Here is a 27,619-nt window from a genome sequence, read left to right as displayed (position 1 = left end):
GAAGGATATTGCAAAATCTCCATTCCCTCCCCACTCTGGGGCCAGCCAGAGGTGGTATTTGCAGGTTCTCCAAACTAATCAAAATTTCCGCTACCAGTTCTCCAGAACCTGTCAGAACCTGCTGGATTTCACCCCTGAGTCTACTGCTATTTTTAAAAGAAATGTACCCAGCTTTCCAGCTTTCTAAATGAGGTGTCCCATTTTTAAACTATCTTTGTTACTAATTGTGAAATTCAGAGGGGAAAAAAATAGCAATAAGGACGAGATATCTAATAGTAAAGGCACCAGATATCTCATGGGAGATCTCTTAGCGCGTTCTGCTCCAACCAAGAGAATCAAAAGCATTATCAGAGACCACGTATGCATGCTGCTTTAGAAAGTGCGAAGCAAGCTGGGAAGGTTGATCTAAAGAAACGAGTGATATTTTTAGAAAGAAAGGCTTAAATAGCCAGGGATAAATGCTACAATTCAAAAAAGGAATGTTTCTCTTAAAATACAGCATTTGCTTAGACTGCATACCATGGGGGTGGCTTGAGAATGAGTTGAAAAGACTGACTTTTTAGAAGACAAAATTGTGTGTGGAGAGTCCATGCAACTGTGGGACTTGCTAGTCTCTCAAGACTCCCCCTCTGCCTAAAATAATCCAATGTTAAATGTCCATCTAAGGATTCTTTTCTTCCTTTTTTTTTTTTAATTTGATTTATATGCCGCCCTTCTCCGGAGACTCAGGGCGGCTTACAACGTGCTCAGCAATAATCAATAATTTGATTTTTAATTGTCATTATTTGATTTTTAATTGTCATTATTCTGTAATTTAAAATTTTCCAAGCCTAATTTATTTGTTTAATTATTGCAAGGAATTTCTTAAAATACATAAAGAAAACCTGTGAGCTCACTGCATATCCCTGTCCTGTCTTCCCCACCAAATATTAAAATAATACTTAGTAATAAAATAAGAATTGTGCAAATCTGTCCGATCCTGTCTCAGGCTCATACATTCTGACAATAAAAAAAGCCGTACATTACTTGGCTTTTCCTTTTCCAAATTGTCATTTAGCAGGTCAATGTCGCCTGGACTTTATGTTATGGGAGCTACTGCAGTGACGACTGATGGATTCCCAGAGGATTTCCATACCCTTAACAGAGGTTACAAGGCACTGCACTAGAAAGAGAATGAATCAAATTCTTATGTATATTTTATCGCTGTGGAAATTTCCAAAGCATTCAGTACTGTTAGGATGCTCATGACCACAGAAGACCATGACAACTTTCCTCAGAGTTTTCTTCCTCTTCTAAATAAAATCGGTGTTGTTTATTTATTTATTATTATTTATTAGTTGCATTTTTATGCCGCCCAACTCCCGAGGAACTCTGGGCGGCTAACAACAAAGAATAAAACAATGTGAACAATATCCCATACAAAAGTTTTAAAAAACTTTAAAACCTAAACATTGCAATTTGTGGCCGGGTCTCGCAAGATCACCGTAGCGAGATCAACGGCCCAGGCCTGCTGGAAGAGCCAAGTCTTCACCGCTTTCCGGAAGGCCAATAGGGTGGGGGCAGTCTGGACCTCAGGGGGTAATTGGTTCCAGAGAGCCGGGGCAGCCACAGAGAAGGCCCTCCCCCATGGGCCTGCCAGCCGGCATTGTTTAGCTGATGGGACCCGGAGGAGACCGACTCTGTGGGATCTTACCGGTCGTTGGGAGCTATGCGGTAGAAGGCGGTCTCGAAGATAGCCTGGCCCTGAGCCATGTAGGGCTTTAAAGGTAATAACCAACACCTTGAATTGTGCCCGGAGACTGATAGGGAGCCAATGCAGCTCATGGAGAATTGGTGTAATGTGGGTGTATCTAAGTGCACCCACAATAGCTCGTGCTGCTGCATTCTGGACCAACTGTAGTCTCTGAACACTTTTCAAGGGTAGCCCCATGTAGAGCGCGTTGCAATAATCCAACCATGAGGCGACAAGGGCATGAGTGACTGTGAGGAGAGCCTACTGATCCAAGTAGGGTCGCAATTGGTGCACCAGACGAACCTGTGCAAAGGTCCCCCTAGCTACAGCCGTCAGATGTTGTTCCAATCTCAGCTGTGAGTCTAGGAGGACACCCAAATTGAGAGCCTGTTCTGAGGGGGGCACTTTCTCCCCCCCACAGAACCAAGGATGGACAATCGACATAGTCTTTAGGGGGCAATACCCAGAGCCATTTGGTTAATTCTGAGTCTGTTAACTCCCATCCAGATCCTCACAGCCTCCAGGCCCATCCACCACCTCACTGAACTGACGAGGGGTAGGAATCCCCAAAAGGAACAGCAGCGGCAGTGGTGGCACCTCTCCTGTTCAACATTTATGTGAAGCCGCTGGGCGAGATCATCCGTGGTTTCGGGGTGGAGTACAATCAGTACGCTGACGACACCCAGCTGTACATCTCCACCCCGGATCACCCCAACGATGCCCTTGAAGTGATGTCCCGGTGCCTGGAGGCCGTACGGATCTGGATGGGGAGGAACAGGCTCAGGCTCAACCCATCCAAGACCGAGTGGCTGTGGTTTCCAACGTCCCGATATAGTCAGTTGACGCCATCACTGACTATTGGGGGCGAATCATTGGCCCCCACGGAGAGGGCTCACAACTTGGGCGTCCTCCTGGATTCACGGCTGTCTTTAGAAGAGCACTTGACGGCCGTGACCGGGAGGATTTTTCATCAGGTTCGCCTGATTCGCCAGTTGCGTCCCTTTCTGGATCGGGACTCGTTACGCACGGTCACTCATACCCTTGTCACCTCTCGCCTGGACTATTGCAACGCTCTCTACATGGGGCTCCCCTTGAGGAGCACCCGGAGGCTCCAACTGGCGCAGAGTGCGGCTGCGCGGGTGGTGATGGGAGCGACATGGCGTTCCCATGTAACACCCCTCCTGCGCGAGTTGCACTGGCTCGCGGTGGTCTTCCGGGTGCGCTTCAAGGTTCTGGTTACCACCTTTAAAGCGCTCCATGGCTTAGGACCCGGGTACTTGCGGGACCGCCTACTACCACCAATAGCCTCCCATCGGCTGGTACGCTCCCATAGAGAGGGACTCCTCCAGGTGCCGTCAGCCAAACAATGCCGACTGGCGGCCCCCAGGGGGAGAGCCTTCTCTGTGGGGGCACCTACTATCTGGAACGAGCTCCCCCCAGAGATACGGAGGATCCCGGATCTGCGCACCTTCCGCCACGCCTTAAAGACCTTACTATTTCACCAGGCCGGCCTGGCCTAATTTTCCCCCTCTTTTATAAAAGATTTTTAAAATTTTAAATATCTTTTAGTATTTTATATATTTAATTTTAAATTGGTTTTAAAAGTTTGGGGTTTTAAATTTGTCGGGGCCAAAATTATTTAATCTGATTTTATTCTATTTTTTAAATTTTGTATTGTATGTGTTTTTATTGTTTGGCTGTGCACCGCCCTGAGTCCTTCGGGAGTAGGGCGGTATAGAAATCTAATAAATAAATAAATAAATAAATAAATCTTGAGAGGCGGAGAGAGAGAGAGAAAAAACGCTCCGTTTGGCGCCGGCTCGGCTCTTTCTCTGCTCGGCTGCTGGAGAAGGGTGGTTAAAGACCAGGTCTACACATGAGGGTCCAATTAAAGTGATGTATTGCTAAAAGCCTATGCACAGATGTCTTCTCAACTAATGGTTAGCACCTGCTTGGAGTTAGATAAGGGTCAATGGAATTCAAGGGAGGTTGGACTTAGTCTACTTGTGGCTACATAGGGATTCTAGGCTGATCCCTCTTTTGACTCCACCCCCAGATTCTGCCACTCCTTCTCCTACATTGGATGAGGAAATGGTGGAAGGCAACCTTCCTACTCTTCATAAATTATATGGCAAACCTTCCCAGAAAAGTTTCTTCCTCCTGGAAATGTTACCCATTATTTAGAACTCCAAAGAAATAAAGCCAAAAAAAAAAAAAGTTTGTGTGGCTCAATTGTTCCATAAAAGTTGCATACAAAACACCTCCCAACTCTTAAAACATTAGTGTTGCTCCCATCATAAAGTCCACCCCATGGAAAGAAGCGGTTGTGGTCCACCAGCAGCCTGCAGAGTTGGCAGTGGAGTTGGACAGTGATGAAGCTGAGGAAGAACATGGGCCAGTCCTGGAGGCTGGGGAAGGCCCGGATGAGGGCTCTGAATTGGAGGCCATTGGGGAGTGATGTGCGGACTCCGGAAGCTGACAGCAGAGAGGCAGAGGAACAAGAGGAGCCTGTTCCTAGTGCACGTATGAGAAGTGTTGCCAGAAGGTAAGAGCAGCTAAAGCAAAGAGGACGACTCGGGAGTAGGGTCAAGAGATGATTGGCCCCTCCCATAAGGCTTAAAAGACCAGCAACGGCTCTTGGGCTCTTTGTCAGAAAACAACATTGATAGACTTGTTCTTGTCTTGCTGCACTTATCTCTAGTCGGCATCTTCTGTTTCAGAACTTTTGCCAAGAGAAGCCTTTGGCAGTTTGCCTAATTATACCAAGGTTGGTGATTAGACTGAAGAATTTGTGTTATGAAGAGTTTGTTTTGATTTAGTTTGGACTACGCTGAGAATGAGTTAATTTTCAGCTGTTCTAATAAAGTCTGTTTGTTTTGGAACTGTTTGTGTCTAATACTACCTACTTGGGCCTGGGTCACAACAGAAAGTAGGTCAACTTGGGGCAATGGAGAACCACATAATAAAGTCCATATATAGAAAATCCTTATGCAGCTGCTCCTCTGAGTCTCAAAGAGAAGCTAAATAGAGGCAAAATGCATAAACATAGGCATTACAACAGCATACAAGCTCCAGGCAAAACAAAGGATATAACAAACATGGTTTGTTCCATACTCGGAGTCAGGCTATGGGTTATTTAGTCTCCTTTAATGCATGCAGTTGCATATAACTTTTAATGCATTTAATATTTAATATTAGAAAGACATTAATTCTCTGCCCTAGCACCTTTGGGAATGGATAGTATGCCGTGGCCAGCAGAGTATAGGATGAGCTTAAATCTTTCCTTTCCAACTATTTATTCCTGCTATTAACACCCACGTAATGATCTGGATCCCTATCTATCCTTTCATGAGTTGAGAGGGGGGAGAGAGTGGGAGGAGGCAGGAGGAGAAGATTTGGGCAAGTATCTTAAAAAGGGAGATGTTGTGGTCTGCCAGCAGCCTGCGGAGCTGGCAGCGGAGTCGGACTGTGAGGAGGCTGGGGAGGATAATGGGCCAGTCCTGGAGTCAGGGGAAGGCCCAGACGAGGGCTCTGCATCGGAGGCAGAGATGGGGCCAGGGCCATCGGGGAGTGATGTGCAGACTCCGGAGCCTCCAGAGGCGGATAGCAGAGAGGCAGAGGAACAGGAGGAGTCTGTTCCTAGTGCACGCATGCGAAGAGCTGCCAGAAGGCAAGTACAGTTAAAGCAAAAAGGATGACTCAGGAGTAAGGCCAGGAGATGATTGGCCCCTCCCAGAAGGCTTAAAAGAGCAGCAACGGCTCTTTGGATCTTTGTAGGAAAGCAACGTTGCTACATTTGTTTCTTGTCAGCATCTCTTTCTTCTGAACTTTAGCCAAGAAAAGCCTTTGGCAGGGTGCCAAAGAAGACAAAGGTTGGTGATAAGGTCGAAGGACTGTTTATGAAGAATTTGTTTTGGACTTAATTTGGACTAAGCTGAGAATGAAGTAATTCTCAGCTGTTCTAATAAAATATGTTTGTTTAGGACTGATTGTGTCTGGTAATAACTACTTGGGCCTAGGTCACAACAGGAGGGTTAACTCTTCTTCAGTCTCCTATGTCACATCAGAAGGAGTCATAAGCGATGAAAATACTAGCATTGAATAAACACAAAACTAGATAGATATAAAACATTTTTCCAACATTTTCATTTTTAAAAAATAAATAAAACCATACTGTAAAAAAACCAGCATGTCCTCCAGATAAACTGAAGGGGGAAGAAACAGAAGAAGAAAGAAAAATTACCCTTCGAACATCTTTCCCAAATGTTTCACTGTAGCTCGTTCCAAGGATTTCGAACTGGACATAGGGATTAGCACCATCTTCTTGGAATTCCATAATGCCCGTCAATCCACTGATATGACCCTAAAGAAAAAGTTTCACCTAGTTGAGTGACAGAAAAAAAAAATCGATGTTTTTTCCCTCCCCAGGATTTTCTTTCAAGCCCTCTGTGCTTTAGATATTTAGTGTATGTGCCCAAGAGTTTGCTTTTCTCCCTTGGAATCAAGAACTAACTGACTTGCTTGGCCTATATCTCTTGGAAAGGCTGATCCATTTGATTACCTTCTTGATTGTCTCCAACATGGATCGGCCTCCATTCCAAGGTTTGGTTGATTTTCTCATGCAATTCAAGCTTGCCATGCTGTGCCATTTCCGGTCTTCCAACTTTCGGTGGAAAGCATTGGCCAGCATGAGGACGCTGTCGTAGAGATAGAGGTTGGAGACCTGTGCATGGAGACAAAGCCAAACAGTCGGTACTCATTTGCTGAAGGGCATATTGAAAAGGTGTAGCACGATGGAGAATGTGGATATAAAGCGAATGCATTGCAAATATAAGTCTGCTTTCTAAGTAATTATTTCTTGATTTCTTCTTTTATCAGAGGAACCTGTAATGCACTCATCGGGGACAGGATCAGCAATACAAAGCTTGAAACCTAATTTTCTTTCCCCAGTTTCAATTGACCTTCTGTGCAGATAGTTCTAGTCCCCTTCTTTAAATAAGGTCTGCGTCTCTGTTAAAACAATGTGTTCAATGTGTGCTTAAAACAGAACTAATTGTCTTTTAAAGGTAAAGGTTCCCCGCGCACATACATGCTAGTCATTCCTGACTCTAGGGGGCGGTGCTCATCTCCGTTTCAAAGCCGAAGAGCCAGCACTGTCTGAAGACGTCTCCGTGGTCACGTGGCCAGCATGACTAAACGCCAAAGGTGCACGGAACGCTGTTACCTTCCCACCAAAGATGGTCCCTATTTTTCTACTTGCATTTTTTACGTGCTTTCGAACTGCTAGGTTGGCAGAAGCTGGGGCAAGTAATGGGAGTTCACCCCGTTACGCGGCACTAGGGATTCGAACCACTGAACTGCCGACCTTTCTATTGACAAGATCAGCGTCTTAGCAATTGAGCCACTGCATCTCTTTAATTGTCTTCTAGGAGAATGCTAAACCCAAGTATAAGGGAAGTCCATGCAATGCCTGACCTTACATTATTAGCCTAGTACTTTTCTAAACTAGCAATGGAGGGCAGTGCCCAGTGATCCATGGGCAAATGAGAACAATCAGACCTGGGTAGATTAATTAAGGAGGCCTTGTAAATCATTTCTATAGCAGGATTTGGGTCTGAGAAAAGGAAGAATATTATTAGAAAACCAGGAGAGTTGACTCAGCCTTCCATCCTTTCAAGGTAGATAAAATGAGGACTCGGATTGTGGGGGCAATAAGCTGACTTTGTATAAAAAAGAACACTGCTTAGGGGGGCCTGAAAACCCTACTAAGCAGGTATATACAAAGGTATGAAGGCTATTGCTTAACGCATTGTAAGCCGCCCTGAGTCTCCGGAGAAGGGCGGCATATAAATCGAACCAATAAATAAACAATAAATAAATAAGAGATAAGGCTCATCTTAACCTGTCTCTCTGGTGGTGTAAAAGAAGAGCAGGCAGAGCTGGAGGTGGAGTGAAGTACACCATCAGCTTGGAGTCATTAAGTTCCTATAAATGATCCAAGTTCAATCCCCTTGAATTCCGATGATGCTTACTTGGCACCAATTTAGTGCTGAACTAAATCTAATGTTGACTAGATTTTTGTGTATGAGCTTGGGGGGGGAATAGATCTTTTAAACTGCAACTGGTCCTGATCCTTTGCAACTGACAGGTGGGGTGAAATGGGATAGGGAGAAGATGAGATGAATGCTAGGAAGACATGTCTTCTAAAAGCCGTTCACACAGCATCTTCTTTCATTCATTCATTCATTCATTCATTCATTCATTCATTCATTTATTTATTTATTTATTTATTTATTTATTTATTATTTTATATCCCGCCCTTCTCCCCGAAGGGACTCAGGGCGGTGAACAGCCGAGAATTAAAATAACATACAATATAAAAGTTAAAATAATTAAAAATAAATTAAATTAAACGGCCGCCCCAATTTAAAACCCCTAGCAATACAATTAAAAAAAAACCCTAAAACCTATTCAGGCCAGGCCGGCTTGCTGAAATAAAAACGTCTTCAGGGCCTTACGGAAAGTATTTATGTGAATTAAGAGCCTTGGTAGTACAGTGGTCTAAGGCACCCTGTTATTAAGCTAGTTATTAAGACCAGTTGCCTGCAATTACTGCAGGTTCGAATCTCGCCAAGGCTCAAGGTTGACTCAGCCTTCCATCCTTTCTAAGGTAGGTAAATTGAGGACCCAGATTGTGGGGGCAATAAGCTGACTTTGTATAAATATACAAAAGGATGAAGGCTATTGCTTAACACGTTGTAAGCCGCCCTGAGTCTCCGGAGAAGGGCGGCATATAAATCAAATAAAAAAAAAAAAGTGAATTAACAGGACATGAGATTGAACCCAGAGGACAGATCACTGCACTGGTTAAAAAAACATGTACCGAATGTAGAAGCCTCTAATAGACATGGCAGCATCTTCGGTTGCTAATATTTTAGGTGGTCACTACAGTGGTGGGTTGCTACCGGTTCGCCCTTGATAGGGCAAACCGGTAGTGGCGGGAGGCTCCGTCCACTCGCTGCACATGTGCAGAAGCGTCGCACGAGCACGCACACGCATGTGAGCAAACCGGTAGCAAACGAAATTGAAACCCACTACTGGGTCACTAGTATATAAAAATAAGAGCCAATCCCATTCCCTTCTAGCACTGAAGATGTTGGGTAATAAAGCATCTGCGAGTAAACCACCAAGCTCAGAGAACGTCAAGGACACCAAAGTTTCAAAATATTTCAAAAGTTCAAACCTTTTAAGAATTATTTTTAAAAAGCTTCTAGGGTCATATTCAATTGCCACATGCGTGCTGTGTACTATTGATCAATAAAGACTCTTTCAGTGTCTTTATTGATCAATCAAACAAACATTAATAACAAATCCACCGAATCTTTGCAAGGAGGATTCTTTGGAAACTTCTTAGAGTTTTCAAACAAGACAAGACAGATGTGCCTTTACCAACAAATCAAAGTATGAGGATGCAACTTTCTGATTTACCACCTCCTTTCTTTCATCTGCTTTCTTGCCAGCTTGTCATTCTTAACTGCCAGATGCTTTGTTATTTAAAACCTAATTTATGTGTTCTGTTTAGGGCGGTGTCAGATTTTCTCCCAGATGGCTTTGGCATATGTGTTTCCATGTTGAGTAGGATTTCCCCTGATGTTACAAAGAGGGAAATAGTTGATCCAGGAGTTCTAAAGGATGGCAAGACAAGTTTGATGTACAATTTGATAAGAAAGACTAAAGAATACAGATGCTTTCAATTTTGCTGGTAGAAAAGCGTAAGGCTATAATTAGAAGACACAACTTTGGATTGTGTGAAGCTAAATAAAACAGATTACAAAACAACTCTGAAAGAGAAATGAAAATAATGAAAACAAAATCTGTTGAGATTAGTTAACTCAGACTAATGTATAGTTTTCAAATCATCCCAAGAAAAGGAACAATGAATATATATATATATATACACACACACACACATACATACACACACACACACACACACACACACACACACACACATATGCATCTCTCTGGGGGGGGGTGCATGTATATTATATATAATTCAACTATCAGCCAGCAGTTTCCAGCAATTGACTGGGAATGGAAGTTCAACCACACTAGAGGGCAACAGGTTGTAAAAAGCAAAAATAAAGGATGCTAAGAAATTGTTATTACTGAGTCAATATTGTATGTGTGTATAAAATATGTAGTTATCTCCTCCTTTCTGGTTGATTCACTATTGGAAACCTTTTGCAAGTCACTTTGATTCACTTGAACAAAGTAACATAAACACTTTGCCAATACGTAAAAACAAATAAATAAAGGGATGGTTTCTACATGAATATTAATAATAATTTCCTCTGCAATATTACCATGTTTTGCCTTTGACTCACATGCATAGGTGCCCTGTGGCCATCTTCAGAAGTTGTTGTTAGTTGCGACGTCGTGTCCGACCCATCGTGACCCCATGGACAATGTTCCTCCAGGCCTTCCTGTCCTCTACCATCCCCCAGAGTCTATTTAAGCTCACACTGACTGCTTCAGTGACTCCATCCAGCCACCTCGTTCTCTGCCGTCCCCTTCTTCTTTTGCCCTCGGTCTTTCCCAGCATTAGACTCTTCTCCAGTGAGTACTTCCTTCTCATTAAGGTGGCCAAAGTATTTGAGTTTCATCTTCAGGATCTGGCCTTCTAAAGAGCAGTCAGGGTTGATCTCCTCTAGGACTGACCGGTTGGATCGCCTTGCAGTCCAAGGGACTCGCAGGAGTCTTCTCCAGCACCATAGTCCAAAGGCCTCAATTCTTTGGCGCTCAGCCTTCCTTATGGTCCAACTTTCACAGCCATACATTGCAACTGGGAAAACCATAGCCTTGACTATACGCACTTTTGCTGGCAGAATGATGTCTCTTCAGAAGTAACCCTCACCATTTCAGTTATTGTACTAACCTACTGTACTGTGTTTTTACTCCTTACTTTTCTGATGCCCTGAACAAAACCCCACAATTCTATTTCAGACTGAAGATCAATTTAATTACCCCCCATTTCTTGTCACCTTCCCTGAGATTCTGTGAGATGCCTGACAGCCACCTTTCTTCTTTAATGCTACAATTCACAATCCCATATTGCTGTTTGGGGAAATAAATAAATAAAAAAAATAAAATCCTTTCTCTGTTGTCCTCAAGGAGATAAAATTGGTTGTTTCCCAAACAAACATCTCCCCATGTCGGAGATAATATTTACAGCATCTCAGCTTTGTTGCCAGAATGAGGCTATTGTGAAGAGGGAACCAATCGCCCCCCCCCCCCTACTCATTTCCTCGAGCAGGACCACCAATTCCAATTTTCTGGACTTGCAGGCAGACCATAATCAGGAATTCATGTGAGTTTGCTGCACTATCCTGCAGCGGCTGCCCAGGTGGTCTCAAGCATGAGAAAAGAGGAAATTAAGGAATTATCTTTCCAGCAGCGTGCTTGAATTGTTCAAAAAGGAACCCAAAAGAAAACAAGGTCGCTGCTTCGCCCTGGAGGGGGGGGTTTCTTTGGCAGTCTTGCTGAGTTTTCCTCTTCACGCTTTGGAAAGAGACACTAATTTCATATAAATAAAGTGAGGCAATAGTTATCTGGGTTTTTTTTCCCCCCTTCTCCTTCCTTTCTGTTTACTTTTTTTTAACACCTGAGAAAACTTTTCCACCTGAACTTCATTGGCATTATTATTGTGGTTGTCCACACAATCTAAGCCAGTTTTGGGGGAAACTCTTCAAGCAACAATGATGTTCTGACCTAGACTTTCCCAGCAGCACGAAGTTGAGTCCTCGTCCTGATAAACCCCTTTTATTTAATTTACAGTGAATTCCTCTCCAGCAAAGTCTTTCTTCTCCCACAGTCTTTCAACATAGTTCACAATTACCGACTTTTATCAGGCTTGGAGAGTGGCCAGGCTGATATCTTTCAGACACCGCAACACTTGGCAAGAATGCAGTAATGAACTAATTGTCTCCTGCAAACTCCACTCCCCTTTCGCTCCTCTTTTATTCCCTCTGGGAGGGGCCATTCATTGTCCACCTGTGGCCTTACTCCCAAGTTGACCCTTGTTCTTTAGCTGTTCCCTTCGTCTGGCAACTCTACGCATGCACACACTGGGAACAGGCTCCAGCTGTTTGTCTGCCTCACTGATGTCTGACTCCAAAGGCAGCTGATAACTGGCACACAGCCTTGGCCCCCTCTCTGCCTCCGACACAGAGCCCTCATCAGAGCCTTCCCCAGATTCCAGGACTGGCCCATGTTCCTCCCCAGACTCCTCACTGTCCAAATCTGCTGCCAGATCCACTGGCAGGCCACAACAAATGAGGACACTACTGAGACAAGGCTGAATGAAAAAACAAAAACAAAACATGGTGCAGTTCCTCTCTGTAAACATCTCTTGGGTCTTGGAGTAGCAGCACCAGCAGGGAAGGTGGAGGTGGCCCTTCCTCATACTCCAATAGCAGGCCGGGAAAGGCCAGGAGGTAAGACCTTGGGGTCTGTATTTGTTCCTAAAGCTTCAGTAGAAGAACCTGTGTTGCTCCGCTGAAGAATATGTTGCTTTGCGGTTGTGTTTGTTGGCCTGTTTACCAGCTCAGCAGCTCATCTGATTAGTATCTTCTTTCCTTGGAATTCGTGTCTGACAGCAAAGTCAAGTTGTGACAGTTGGATACATCTCTTCAAGGATGTATCTCCATTGAAATGATGTTGACAAATTCAGCAAGAGGCTGCAAACCAAAGTCAGAGGGGCTACTTCTGATTGTAATAGTCCATGTGTGAGCGCCCGTTTCTATTTTATGACTCTCAAAGTACCCCAGGAACTGTCAACATGTGACAGCAAAGTGATAACTATGATTTTTCTTTGTTGTTCTAATTTTTAATTCCCCCTTGAGCGTCTCCAAAACCTGCCACCTGATTATAAATGTCAATGTGATTGGAGGGAGAAACTCATAAATACAGATCAAATGGTCGTGTTTCTGTTTCCCACAAAGCATTTGTGGGCCCTAATAGATAACGATTGAATAATTGGTTAATCCTATCAATTTTAGCTTTAAATCCTGTTTCTAAGATGAACGGGCTTGCAAGATGCATGCAATTGTTGAATGATTTAAAACACCAGGATCAAATACCACTCCAGGCAAGCTGATACCATATGAAATAATAGAGGCCCATCGTAATAATGAAGGAGCAATATTTGCAGCGTAATTAGCTTCTGATTGCTGCCTGGCAATCAGTGGAGGTTAAATGATCTGTGCAGATGGCTTGCCGTGGTGAGAAAATGGGTGTTTTTAGGGTAGAATATTTTGTTTCCCTGGATTATAATTCTGCAGAGTCTGTTGGCATGCCTACCTCGTTATGTTTCACGGCATATGGACTGGTGGTGGAAAAACACTTACAATTGTCCTATAGAGTCTGATGGTTTTAGGCAAAATGTTGATCTGGTCTTAATTATTTGAGCTCAGAGCCTCCCCTTCAACTTCTCCCCTTAACTAGCCCCATCCTTCTCTGTTTGCAAGTTCTTCATTTTCCCTGGCATTGCATCTTCTTAGACTCCTTCATACAATGCATCACCTTTGTTCTTCTAACTCTACTGCCAATTAACAAAACTCAGACAGAAGTAACCTGAAAATGTCTACTTGTCTTGATCTATATGGACCGGTACCAGTCCATGGTCTGTTGAGAACTGGGCTGTTCAAGTGATGGGCGAGTGTGTGAAGCTTCATTTGTGCATGTGTGGGATCATTTGTGCATGTGTTGCATGCCCAATACCATCCTCTCCACACCGCCACTGCTGCCAGTCCATGGACCCAGAAAGGTTGGGGACCCCAGCTCTTTTTCACAGCCCCCACCCCTTCTAGCACTGATGTTACCTAATTTGGATAATGAAACTTCTGCAAGGAAACAACCAAGCTCAGAGAGCACCAAAGACCCCTCATTTCAACCTTGAGCTCCAAAACTCGCATATAGAGGTTTAGATAACTAATCTGGGAGGAAGAGAGTCAAAAAAGCTCATCCCTAGGACTTCTCAGAGCACATATTTATTGATGCTAGTAGTCTGCTTTCCTTTGTCAAGATTGCTGCCTTATGGGTGAGCAACAATAAAGGAAACTACTTTGAAGAACCTCAACATGCCTTTCTTGGGTTTTTTTTTTTTTTTTGGAGACTAACAATGAATGATGGGAAACAAACATTTCAGTGCAACCAATGAATTAGGCTGTAAAAGAAAGGGAGGGAGGGACAGACTAAATTGCACAATTTTTTATAACAGAAATACAAAACAAAATTCAAATAAATTTAGACTGTGTCATATCTGAGTAAATTGATGGTATGGACATGTCCGGAGAGCAGCATCTTCTACTGTGGCCAAAACTGCCTACCAACTAGAAGTCAATGGCCGGTGACCTCGTGCAGCTGACTGTGCAAAGTGGCGTTCAATGATCCAAAAAGCAGACCTTGCACCTGCAGGAATACGCTAGGACAGGGGTCAGCAACCTGCGGCTCTGGAGCTGCATGTGGCTCTTTCACACCTCTGCTGTGGCTCCCTGTCACTCAAAATATGTGTCACAACTGCCAATGTGCGACACCCGTTGGCATGCAATTTATTGAGCTTTTCAACCCTCGGTAGGGCAATCATGGATAAATCCAAGATGAGAAAAGTTTCAGAAAAAAACAGAACGTTTACTTCAACTACATATGCTAGTTTTGTGGTTGCTCAAGAAATAGTCAGGCACGGGAAGGGTTTTGTGGCTCCCAAATGGCTCTTTGAGTATTTAAGGTTGCAGGCCCCTGTGCTAGGAAGAAGAAGATCTGTGAGTAACTTGACAGATACAATTTTTACACGTCTATTTTCTGCTATACTGTCCACTTTCATTTTTAAGTCTTGAGTGATAAGACCTTTATCACTTCTTTCGGAAGCTCTTCCATAGTTTAATGGATTACCCTGTCAAGAGTTTTTCTTGATACTCAGTTTTTATTTCCTTTTCTCCTTTACACAACAGTTATATCCCCTTAAATAACCTCACTCTGTCTCTGTTCTTCATACCCTTCAAGTAAGGAACAACTTTTCAGCAACTCATGGTTGTATATCTAAACTCACCCAGACAAAATCAACATCCTTCTAACATTAGCAAAGATTTCTAGAGATCCCAGGTACAGATTCAGTCATAGTCAAATGTGAGTGCATTTATATGACTATATGTATATAGAGATACATAATAATTGATACAAACATTCTGGCTTTAATTTTTAATCTCAGACTTCGTCACATTTTTTTCTCAGATGTTTCTTCCTTTGAAAAAGAGGGAGAAGTGAAAGAGTTGAGACATCAGAATGACCTAATTTGGGAGAAGCCAAACCTCAGGATCAGAGGCATACCAGAACTGAGTTTCACAGCTCCTGATTGTACGAAGGTGGTGTCAAGAGCTTCTTGTATTTGACCTTTGTTTGAGACAATGTCTGGGACAACCTCTCTCTAGGTTACTGTCAAATGTTGCCTGAACATCTCAAAATCCTGCCTTCTATTTGGACCAGAAAAATCTGATCACTCTTGTCTTCTGCTCTTAACCACTGGTATGAAATGTGTGCCTTCTCAACCCTGCAGTGAACTGCTGATGTTTTCGCCTAATTATTCTCATAAAACTGACTATTTCAATACTTGGGAGAACTTCACTGTTTTGCAAACCTTTTCTGGCAAACCTCTGCAAGATTTGAGACCCGTTGCTTTTCTTGCCTCACTAGCAATCAGCTCATGACACCTCTCTTTGAAGAACTGGGAAGTAGGAAAGGATTTATGTCATCTAACCAAAGAAGAATTCCTTTTCAACAGAAAGTGGCTATAGAAAAGACCATAGAGAAGTAAAATTGAATTGCTAAGATGTATACACACTGGGAGATATTATATCACTCAGAAGGGCCATCACTGTACTTCCAAAACAAAAGTTGTGTTGGAAAAATAAAATTGGCCATGGTTTTATATACTGTTACTGTCCTGAACGAACAAACATTCAAGTATTGCTGTTGACCAATAATGTAGGCAAGAAGGTCAACATGGATAAGCGTCAGGGACTTTGTAAGCTCAACACTTTTCCAATATATTAACCATGGAAGTGGCTTACTCTGTTATGGGCCACCGGTATTGTTCTTCCAGCAACTCTTTCAAATCTCAGCCTAAGGGGCTTTTGTGATGAAAAGTTGAGAAAGATGACTTGCCTCAGCAACTAACTGTGCTACCACCATTGCACTAACAGAAGTCACTCTTAATTGTTTTGCTAGTGAAATGATGGTCAAGGCCAAGGTTGATGGCCTTGGCCCATTTGGGATGCTTTAGCTGAAGTAGAAGGACCTTTAGTTGTGCTAGAGAAGCAAGATTGTACTGGTCATTAATTCTTACAGATCAGAGCAAAGAATTGCTTTGATCTATGCAATCTGTTTGCAAAGAGGAGACTCCTAGGGCAGCTCAAAAAAAAATGTTTGCATGGAACAAGAAATAAATCATGGAGATGATTAAGTGGCATGTTGAAATATCATCTTTGGGCAAGCTTTTAAAGCAGTAATCCCAGGATGATACTTTACACAGAAAAAAGACAGATAGTTTTTGTCTGAATAGGGCTGCCAAGTTGTAGCCTTCAGTTTGATATTATGTCCAAACAGTGACAGATAAGATCTATCTCTGTCCCTCCCGGGGTTGGTTATTATGCTGGAATGGATCAGGAAGACCCAGTTTCAGATCTATTCATCCACAGGTGTCTTTGGCCAATCACTCTCTGCCTGCCCAACAGGGTTATTTGGAGACTTAAAGTTGGGGCTGGAGAATGCCCTCCCTCCCTCCCGCCCCGGATCTCCTAAAGGAAAATCTGAGATAAAAATCTATCATTCAAGCAAGCAAATAAACGATACGGACCAAAAGATTGGTGGTAAGTGCCACATAGCTTAGTCTATTGACAACGGTAAAACATGAGTCTTTTCATATTTAATGGGGAACAAACTTCTGATAGCCTCTAGAGGCTGCTTGGGATTGGAGCCTCAGGCTGTACAACTCTTTCCTAGAAGTTACTCAGATGAAATTTGTAATTGTAACATGTTCTTGTAGCAGTCCAAGAATGCCGGAGCTTCCTAAATTCAAAGTAAATACGCTGCTAGATGGAAATGACTGAACAGAATTATGGCTTAATACGTGTGTTGCTTGCTAGGGGGAAGCCAACGGTGATCACTGCCTCAGCAAGCAATGAATGTTAGTAAAGAAGAGAAGAAACAAAACCATGATAGGAGCTTCACTTATTCCCATGAGCTCAGATCTCCAAATAAATTCCCAGTTTTTGGACTAAGAGACTGAACATTTTCTCAAAGACAAACAAGTCATTCTTTGGATGCTATATCGTATTTTATAGAAGAGCTTTCCCCGAGTTTTGTTGGTGCTTGCTTTGATGACATTCATTCTGTTTATGGTTAAAATATAGGTTTCCATGAGAAAATTGTGGGATTGTCATGTTTATAATTTTTCAGGTAATGGTTGGTGATTTCATTTGTCTAACTTTATGAATTTTATATCCAAGTGGTACATATTTAATGCATTATGTTGTTAACTGATTGGGATCTTAGTTGATTATGGTAATTTGAAAAACCAGTAAATAAAAATAAAGCATGCAGAGACAAATATTAAAATGATTCACACTCTATAGAGCTATTAAGACATACTTCAGATATACTTTGTTTTCTGTGTTATTTTTTTCTTCTTCTGACAATGGCACCATCAAATACAAAATTCCTTTCTTTAAGGAGGTTTGCCAGAATAGTTCAATTTTTTATACTTTTAAAAATATGGCATGTTGACATGGAAGTAAATGTCCAAAAAATTATTTATTTATTTATTTATTAGTCCAATTTATATGCCGCCCTTCTCCGTAGACTCAGGGCGGCTTACAATGCATAATAGCAATAGCCTGCATACTTTTTTGTATATACCTGCTTATTATGGCTTTTGGGCCCCCCTAAGCGGTGTTGTTCTATACAAAGTTGGCTTATTGCCCCCACAATCCGGGTCCTCAAGGATGGAAGGCTGAGTCAACCTTGAGCCTGGTGAGATTCGAACTTGCACTAATTGCAGGAAGATGGCAGCTAAGTGCTAGCACTTAAGAGCACTTTAGTCTGCTGCACCACCAAGGCTCTTTAGAAGTACCCAATTTTTTTTTGGAATCACATCTGCCATCCAAGAATTCCAGATTATGTGAATACATTTTCCTATGTTCAAATCTACCAAACAGAAAATCATGTTTCACTGTTTCCAATGAAATTCAGTAAGAGCGAAGTTTCAATGTAACTCTCGAAGAAGAAAAAAAACTTATATTCCTTTCCCACGACCCATACATTTGAGCATATGACATGAATGGATACCACTGGCAAAAGAAACACAATTTGTTTCGCACAAAAGACCATCCCATGAGAGATTCAAGGGGTGCGGATACAATTGGTTGATGATACATGCCCCAATTGTTGATAACCAGAGCACTCTGAGATTTAACCCTTTCTTTCCTCTACAACGTTGCAGTGTCTAGCACAGGAGTCAGCAACCTGTGGCTCCGGAGCCGCATGCGGCTCTTTGGGCCCTCTGCTGTGGCTCCCTGTCGGGTGATCCCACCACTGGCTGGCCCTCCCCTCCCACTCACTCCTTGCCTGGCCTGAGAAGGTAAGGGCGATAGCGAGTGATGGAGAAGTGGCTGGGGCAGAGTCAGAGAGATACAGAGAGAGAGGTGAGGAGAGGAGGAGGGAGGGAGAGAGAGATGTCAAAAGGGTTTTGTGGTTCCCGGTGATTTTTAACAACTGGTTCTCTGCCCTAATGACCGATTGGGTAGGTGTGGCTAGGGGGTCATGTGACTGGTAGAAGTGAGTGACGTTGAGTTGGCCATGCCCACCCAAGTTTTGTGGCTCCCGGTGTTTTCTTTTCTGTGGGAAATGGGTCCAAATGGCTCTTTGAGTGTTTAAGGTTGCAGACCCCTGTTCTAGCAGGATCACACATCATGACACCTTTCTAAAGGGAAAAAAAAAGAATCATCTCAATCCTGAGATCTACTACTGACCTGAAGCATTTGAAGGTAGCCTTCCTGTGGGTCACAGAGGAGGGATGATATCCTATGGTTGTTTCTCATGCACCGCTGATTGTTCTCACGGGTCGCAGGAAAGATCTGGCGTATGACGGTCATCCGTCCAAGAGCGCTGTGTACCAGTTCCAAGATTTCATTGTCACTGATTTCCTAATGGGAAAAAGGCTCGTTAGAAATGTCCATCTCTCAGGAATATGTCCCTGTCCACACATTGTTTAAGTTTTGAACGAAGATTACCTCTGCCATTTATAAGCAATTATTATCTGGATGAAATGTTAAGAGATGCCTCAACGTTATTTCCATGATAACAAAATAAGACACTTGCCCTCACCATGATAACTTTCTTTATTGGTTTTGGGCATTTGTCGGGGGAGGAGGGTTCATGTACCAATATATAAATGATGACTGTTGTGTAAAGATACACAAAAATGTTTAACATTAAAGGTCTTATTTACTCATAACATGGAGAACTGATTAGCAGAAGAGCGGAGGGAGGAAGAGGTGGGAGGGAGGGAGGGAGGGAGGGAGGGAGGGAAGCAGAGTTGGTATTCATCTGGTTCAGACCGGTTCGCCTGAACCGGTAGCTGAAATCGCGAGTGGGCCTGCCCCCCTCTCCCTCCCCCCTCCCTGGCTCTATGCCATCCTATTTAGGCATGTATTTGAGATTGGGTGCATGCGCGGAAGGTGCACGCGCAAGCAAAGTACATGCATGGAAGGCCGGGCACATGTGTGGCAGGTGCATGCATGAACCGGGGTCGCATGCAGGGCAAACCGCTAGTAACGTAACGTGAAACCCACCGTTGAAGGGAAGGGAAGGGAAGGGAAGGGGAGGGGAGGGGAGGGGAGGGAGGGAGGGAGGGAAGGAGGGAGGAAGGAAGGAAGGAAGGAAGGAAGGAAGGAAGGAAGGAAGGAAGGAAGGAAGAAAGAAAGAAAGAAAGAAAGAAAGGGGGAGGGAGGGAGGAAGGAAGGAAGGAAGGAAGGAAAGAAGAAAGGGGGAGGGAGGGAGGGAGGGAGGAAGGAAGGCATCTGCAACTTTTCACCAGGTAAAATACCCGCAGATAGCTTATACCAAATCCTACTCAATTCAAGGTGACACTATTACTAAGGTCTTTACAGTTGGTCCTCTTTCACCAAGATTAAAACAGTTTTTTTAAAGAATAAAATAATGAACAAATTGTTTGGGGAAGGGAGAAAAAAGTCTGAAAGGAGAGGCTGGGTTGGGTATGATAATCCGTGGTACCAATTTAAACATAATTTTTTTTTTCATTTCATTTTATTAAATTTGTATACCGCCCTACTCCCGAAGGACTCAGGGCGGTGAACAGGCACGAAATAAAACATAAATCCATTCCATGGATTTAAATGTAAATCCATGCTACTGTTTTAAATATGAATATGCCCATCCTTGAAAAACAGCTGAAGCAAGTTCATGCAAACTTCAGACAACTTCAACTATTCAAATGATATCTAAGATTTTATTTGGAGAAATTCAACTCATGCGTTTTACCCATAATTATCCTTTCCAGATGTACGTGTGCCCTTGTCCTTCTTGTCCCAAGAGATCATTTTGAATTGCCCCACAATGAACTCTATTCATGGCCTCGATTGTGATGTGTAAAAAGGAGCAGTGAACCCATAGAGTAGCGACAGTCCAATTGACGGATGTGTTCCTTCTCCCACCCAGCTCGTTCCCCTAAGCAGGGCAGAAGGGAAAGGAGTCCCTCCACCATTTCAAAACCACCAAGTCCACTGGCTTCAACTACCATGGCCAGCAGGAAGGAATACTGAACCTGTACACATCTGCAAGTCCAGGGCTTATTTGTGTTTCCTTGGTATAGGTTGGACTAGAAGACCTCCAGAGTCCCTTTTAACTCTGTTATTCTGTAACCTGCATTCTGCATTCTGTATTCTACTCTGACTTGGCTTTTTCCTAAGTTTCTATGTTATATCAACCACTCTGAACACATAGACATAGGCACCCACCCACCCACCCACATCCACGCACATTATTGTTGTCACTGCTTGTCACTTAACACACTATTGTTAAGTGTTTGCCAGCTGAGCGTCCATCCTAAGACTTACGGTAGTCTGCCAGAGAACTTATCTGTAGCAACTGAGATAAGACTGGTCTTGTGAGACATTGGACTACTGCGCATGTCTACATTCTTTCTTTTCTAACTTCCTGATATATACTTCCTTTGTTTGTCTATGAGATAACTGCCGGTAAAATGTAGTTAGCTAGTTTTTTACTTTTATAATAAAATGTTTCTTAGAATACATTCGGGTTTCCTTTCTTTGAAAGTAAAGAGCATGGAAAACAAGATCCATTCACCTCTAATTAATTACAGTTTCCCCAAGAGGGGGGGGAACGAGGTTGATTCACGCTTCGACAATTGTGCACACATGAATCCATTCCTTCCAAAGCATAGGATGAAGGCTCTCTCTACTGATCTTGCATGAACTAAATACTGATATTTGATATTGCAGGATGCAATATGCTCAGGAGTTTTGACTCTTCCACCAAGAGAATAGTGTCTGTCCCCTCAAAAATGACCTCCTGAACAAAATAACAACATACACCGCTACTCTGTTTAATTTTACCACACATGCATGCATGTATGCAAATGCTCTATGCACATTGGATTTTTATGGGGGAGGATTTCTAACTTCAAACTGTTCCCGTCTCCCTATTACTCCAACTTACTACTAATTCTGTTGCTCAGAATCATGCAGAATGAAATCCCATGTATGGTGAACATTATTTGTTTGCCAAGTATATCAACAAACAAAAAAATAGGAGACCTAAAAAATATAGATGATCTGGACAACTTAGCAATCAACCTCCCAGAGGGATCTCAAGAGGAGGAGATTATCCTGTTGCTCCTTCCAAGCCTCCTTCCTGACCTATCCCCAGCTCTTTCTCTCTCTTTGTATGTCTGATTAGGGGCAAAATAATAAGCAGTTATGGAAAATAGTTTCTCAGTAGGTTTGCAAAGACATTTGTTTTCTGACTACCTCCACTATGCAATCAGAAATGCAGAAAGGCATTTTGTTTTCCCGCCCCAAATGGAAGCGCAGAGGTCCTTGACACAGAGAAGGGATTAATTGCTGGGCCATAATCAGAGGCTCACTGATCTTAAAAATCACTGCTTTGCTGACTTTTAATGTAATTTATGCTTCGGAGTAATATTTTTAAAAGTGTGTCTCTGTTTGTGCGTTCAATTTGTTCTCATCAGAATTCTAGCACAAAAATTCAGTTGTAGCCCCAGAAATCTAGAAGTAATTGCATCATTTTTTAAAAAAAATTGATTTATATGCCGCCCTTCTCCGGAGACTCAGGACGGCTTACAATGCATTAAGCAATAGCCTTCATCCTTTTGTATATTTATACAAAGTCAGCTTATTGCCCCCACAACTGGGTCCTCAATTTACCTACCTTAGAAAGGATGGAAGGCTGAGTCAACCTTGAGCCTGGCGAGATTCGAACCTGCAGTAATTGCGGACAGCTGGTCTTAATAACAGGGTGCTTTAAACCACTGTACTACCAAGGCTCCTTGGTATTTGATGGAATGAAGTGAACTCTGCCTCATGTCTTGGTCACTACTGTAATGCACTCTACATAGGGCCACCTATAGGCACAAACAACCAGATCCACACATGAAGTGTTCAATAAGCTACTTTATTGCTCTATGCCTATTATGCATCAGTGGTGGGTTTCAAAATTTATTACTACCGGTTCTGTGCGTGTGGCTTGGTGGGCATGGTATGGCTTGGTGAGCGTGGCTTGGTGGGCATGGGAGGGGAAGGATACTGTAAAATCTCCATTCCCTCCCCAATCCAGGGGAAGGATACTGCAAAATCCCCATTTCCTCCCAATCATCTGGGACTTGGGAGGCAGAGAATAGATGGGGGCGGGGGCCAATCAGAATTTTTACTACCGGTTCTCCAAACTACTCAAAATTTCCGCTACCAGTTCTCCAAAACTGGTCAGAACCTGCTGAAACCCACCTCTGTTATGCATGTTTATGTATCTATGTAGAGGTTGACTCAGCTTTCCATCCTTCCGAGGTGGGTAAAATGAGGACCTAGATTGTTGGGGGCAATATGATGACACTGTAAACTGCTTAGAGAGAACTGTAAAGCACTATGAAGCAGTATATAAGTCTAAGTGCTACTGCTATATGTCTATATGCCTATGCATCTATATATCTATGCGTCTATGCATCTATGTGTTCTGTATTTCTTTGTCTATATGTCTATATATCTCTGTGATTGTATGTCTATGCATCTATGTGTATGTGTGTGGGGGAGAGAGTTCAAAACCTCCATAAAGACATTTTTCAATACCCTTCCTGGAGAAGGATCACAGAGAACAATCATACTTCCCAGGTTATGCCAAATTAGGATTTGGTTTGGCTTGATGCCAGGTGATTTATAATTAATCTGCTGGGAGTGGGGGGGGAGAGCTCATGTCAGCACTGAATGAGAATAGTAAAAGTTCTCCACACTTAGAATATTGAATAGAAGGATTAGTTTTCAGAGGCTCGTTCGCCTATTTGTATATTTATTTATTTCCACTGAAAAGAATGTAAATTATTGCGCTAGCAATGGCTTGCTTGGAGGGTGGGATATTTAAATCTACTTTAGCAGCAGAGAGTACCAAAACACAAACTGCAAAATGAGACAATTATGTTTCGCATTAAATTCCCCATCTTCCTTAGAGGTAATGACAGAAAAAAATATAAATTTTAATGGCATTAATAATTTACTTGGCCACAAAAAGTTCCAGGAAAATCTGTTCCTGAGGAAAAAAAAAGAAGAAGATGATGATTAAACTTTAATAGTCTTGGGGACAATGAAGGGGATGAAGGATGTGGTGATTCATATGCTGTGTTTACAGCAGGGTTAGAGCTGAAACCACCAGGGATGAGTTCCCTACACTTGCTTCTGTGGGTTTCTAACGGGGCAACCTATTTCTTAAAGATGAGGAATAGTTAGCAGAGTTCGGTACACATAAAGATGCTTACTCACCAAATAGTACCATAACAAAATACTAAAAGGGGGAGAGAGGGAGGGAGGGAGGGAGGGAGAGGGAGGGAGAGAGGGATCGGTCTGGGAGTCCTAGTGGACAATTAATTTAATTTAATTTATCGCATTTCTATGCCACCCAACTCCCAAGGGATTCTCGGCGGCTTACAGCAAAAATAATGCGAACAATGAACATAGCAAAATTATTATCACTTTACAATCACTTAAATATAAGTCAGCAGTATGCTGCAGCTGCCAGCTAATGCAATCCTAGGCTGCATTAACAGAGGGATAGAATCAAGATCACGTGAAGTGCTAGTGCCATCTTGGTAAGACCACACTTGGAATACTGCATCCAGTTTAGTCGCAATGACATATAAAACTAAATGTTGAGACTCTAGAAAGGGTGCAGAGAAGAGCAACAAAGATGATTAGGGGACTGGAGGCTAAAACATATGAACAACAGTTGCAGGATTGGGTATGTCTAGAAGGACCAGGGGTGACATGAAAGCAGTCTCCCAATGTTTGAGGGGCTGCTACAAAGAAGAGGGGGACAACCTATTCTTCAAAGCACCCGAAGGCAGAACAAGAAGTAATGGATGGAAACTAACCAAGGAGAGAAGCAACCTAGAACTAAGGAGAATTCCCTGACAGTGAGAACAATTAATCAGTGAAACAGCTTGCCTCCAGAAGTTGTGGGTGCTCCAATACTGGAGGCTTTTAAGAAGAGTTTGGACAACCATTTCACTTATCTGAAATGGTATAGGGTCTCCTGCTTAGGCAGGAGGTTGGATTCGAAGACCTCCAAGCAGGGGTGAAATCTACTTACCTTCCCTATCGGTTCGGAAGTGTGCGCACGTCATGTCCGATTTTAGACCCTCTATGCATGCACAAAGCCTTCTGTGTATGCACAGAGGGTTAAAACCAGGAAGTCATGACGTCCGGGTGGGTGGGCGGAGCCTTGTGCTGCTGTCGCTACCGGTTCGCCGAACCACCCGCCGCTGCTGCTACCGGATCGCCTGAACCGGTGCGAACCGATAGCATTTCACCCCTGCCTCCAAAGTCCCTTTCAGCTCTGTTATCCTGTTAAAAATGTTAGACTTTTTTTTTAGAGCACAAGACTGTATAACTTGGAAAACCCAACATTAATTTCCATTCGTCCCTCTCACGATAACTCAATCAAAAGAATACAACAAAATCAAACCATCAGAACCTGCCATGGACTATTAAAAATAACTAAAAAAAGCAAAGTAGCTGTTAAGAAGGAAAGGGAACAAATTTCTTAACTGAACATCGAGAGAAACATAGAGAATTGAGTGAGACCAATTTGTATGCAAGAGACTCTGGCTTTGGCTGTGTCCTGGATCCCAGCTGATGATATTTAACCTGGCTAGGATACAACGTCAGAAAGGAAAGTTTTAACTCCTAAAGAAAAGCTGAGCAGAACCGTCAGTGAATAGAGAATATCTGCAGACTTTCCCGAGAGGCAACACCGCAATTTCCTTCTGCAGGCTAAACTGTAAAGCCGCAAAATATGTCATGGGACATTTTCACGCTCGGCTTCCTTTCATCCATGTAGAAGAACAAGGAAATTCTATGGTGTCGTGCTGTGTGTTTCAGAGTGTTCAATGCGAAGGAGCAGAGGAGAGGGGGAAAAGCTGCTTTCCCTTCTTCAGATACGTGAAGAAATTAAAATGCACGGCTTTGTCGAAGAAAGCAGCGGAGGACGAGAGAGTAACATGTTAATTTAGAGGCTTCAGTTCACTGTCAATTTCTGTAGTCTGTAATGCTGGGCCAGTGCGCTCTGATTAAGAGTCCCTTGAAAATAATTTGCAGAGCAGTTACTGAGGCTTACTCAGGTCTAAGTAGGAATTTAAAGTTTCATTAGACTATCCGCATAGCTGACTGTGACTAAAGTCCTATGTAGATCTTACTTGGGAATAAGCCTTACTAGGAGCAGACACGGATTGCACCGTGTTGTACAATTTCCTTGGTATTAAAATTCACTGGTCTCGGTGCAGGAACGTTACATCATTCACGCCCCTAAACAGCACAAACATTTTGTATTCTGCTCGGATCATGCTGGTCAATATTAAGCCTAAAAACAATGTGCATAATTTCAGCTGTCTAAGAAAAAAAAAGATGATTTTTTTTTTGTATGTTGCTGGAAGAGGGCGACTAGAACCTAGAATAACAGAGTTGGAAGGGACCTTGGAGGTCTTCTAGTCCAACCTTTGCTTAGGCAGGAAACCCTACACCACTTCAGGCAAATGGTTATCCAACATCTTCTTAAAAACTTCCAGTGTTGGAGCATTCACAACTTCTGGAGGCAAGTTGTTCCACTGATTAATTGTTCTAACTGTCAGGAAATTTCTCCTTAGTTCTTAGTTCTAAGTTGCTTCTCTCCATAATTAGCTTCCACCCATTGCTTCTTGTCCTATCTTGAGGTGCTTTGGAGAATAGCTTGACTCCCTCTTCTTTGTGGCAGCCCTTGAAATATTGGAAGACTGCTATCATGTCTCCTCTAGTCCTTCTTTTCATTAAAGTAGACATTCCCAGTTCCTGCAACCGTTCTTCATATGTTTTATCCTCCAGTTTCCTAATCCTCTTTGTTGCTCTTCTCTTCACTCTTTCTAGAGTCTCAACATCTTTTTTACATCATGGCAACCAAAACTGGATGCCATATTCCAAGTGTGGCCTTACCAAGGCATTATAAAGTGGTATTAACACTTCACGCGATCTTGACTCAATCCCTCTGTTTATGCAGCCTAGAACTGGGTTGGTTTTTTGGCAGCTGCAGCACACGGCTGGCTCATATTTAAGTGATTGTCTACTAGGACTCCAAGATCCCTCTCACAGTTATTACTATTGAGCAAGGTACTAAGAGATAATGTAAATTGTCCTCAATTTATGACCTGTCACTGAGTGAAGATTCAAAATTCTGATGAACCTCCTTTTGGGACACTCCCACAGTTTGAGCACTCAGCAACCGGGCCATATTTACAGCCGTTTGGCGCATCCCAAGTCATATGATTGTGTTTTATGATGGTTTTGCTGAAAACTGACATTTACTTTCAGTTTGTGTAAAACCACGCCCATAATGAACCATTAGTTCGCTTAACAAGCGCAGATTCACTTAGCAACAGGGGTGAAATCCAGCAGGTTCTGACAGGTTCTGGAGAACTGGTAGCAGAAATTTTGAGCAGTTCGGAGAACTGGCAAATACCACCTCTGGCTGGCCCCACAGTGGGGTAGGAATGGGGATTTTGCAATATCCTTCCCCCAGGAGTGTGTGGGGGGAACGGGGATTTTGCAGTATCCTTCCCCTGCCACGCCCACCAAGCCACGCCCACAGAACCTGTAGTTAAAAAAAATTTGGATTTCACCACTGCTTAGCAACCATGGTGATTTGCTTAATGAAGGACAAAGAAGGTTCTAAAATCAGATCATCTTGTAAGCGACCCAACGGTCACAAATTATAGACAGGCTCCATTTCAGTCACAACTCAAGGACTACCTGAAAAAGTATTAGCAGATTAAAGCACAAAGGAAGGCGGGCATGTAATTAAATTAGCTTAAAAATAGGCATTTAGGAAAGATTTCCATCTCACAACCAGATTACCTTTAAAATTGGCTGTTATTTACTTGTACATTTTCTTGTTTTTTCCCACAGGCAGCTGTGGGAAAAAGAAACATTTATCTCTCTAAAAGATATTTCAAATTATTTCAGGAATTGCATTTAGACAACAAGG

The 27,619-nt window shown here is 42.8% G+C and overlaps 1 protein-coding gene across 2 annotated transcripts in view; it reads right to left on the bottom strand.

The window, feature by feature from the left end:
• Positions 1 to 27,619, bottom strand: part of GRID1 (glutamate ionotropic receptor delta type subunit 1) — an 802,371-nt gene that overhangs the window by 99,335 nt on the left and 675,417 nt on the right. For both annotated transcript variants that reach the window (XM_070945420.1, XM_070945421.1), the window contains exons 6-8: positions 18,817 to 18,990; positions 6,294 to 6,455; positions 5,976 to 6,095 (exon numbers count right to left, since the gene is read on the bottom strand). In XM_070945420.1, the coding sequence (XP_070801521.1) occupies positions 5,976 to 6,095; positions 6,294 to 6,455; positions 18,817 to 18,990 (456 nt within the window). The remainder of the gene's footprint in view (positions 1 to 5,975; positions 6,096 to 6,293; positions 6,456 to 18,816; positions 18,991 to 27,619) is intronic.

The sequence above is a fragment of the Pituophis catenifer genome, unplaced genomic scaffold (assembly GCF_029215685.1).
Source record: "Pituophis catenifer annectens isolate HBS135680 unplaced genomic scaffold, rPitCat1.0.hap2 SCAF_6, whole genome shotgun sequence".
Lineage (NCBI taxonomy): Eukaryota > Metazoa > Chordata > Lepidosauria > Squamata > Colubridae > Pituophis > Pituophis catenifer.
Note: the sequence above shows the minus strand (reverse complement) of the source record. Positions and strands in the feature narration are given on the sequence as shown.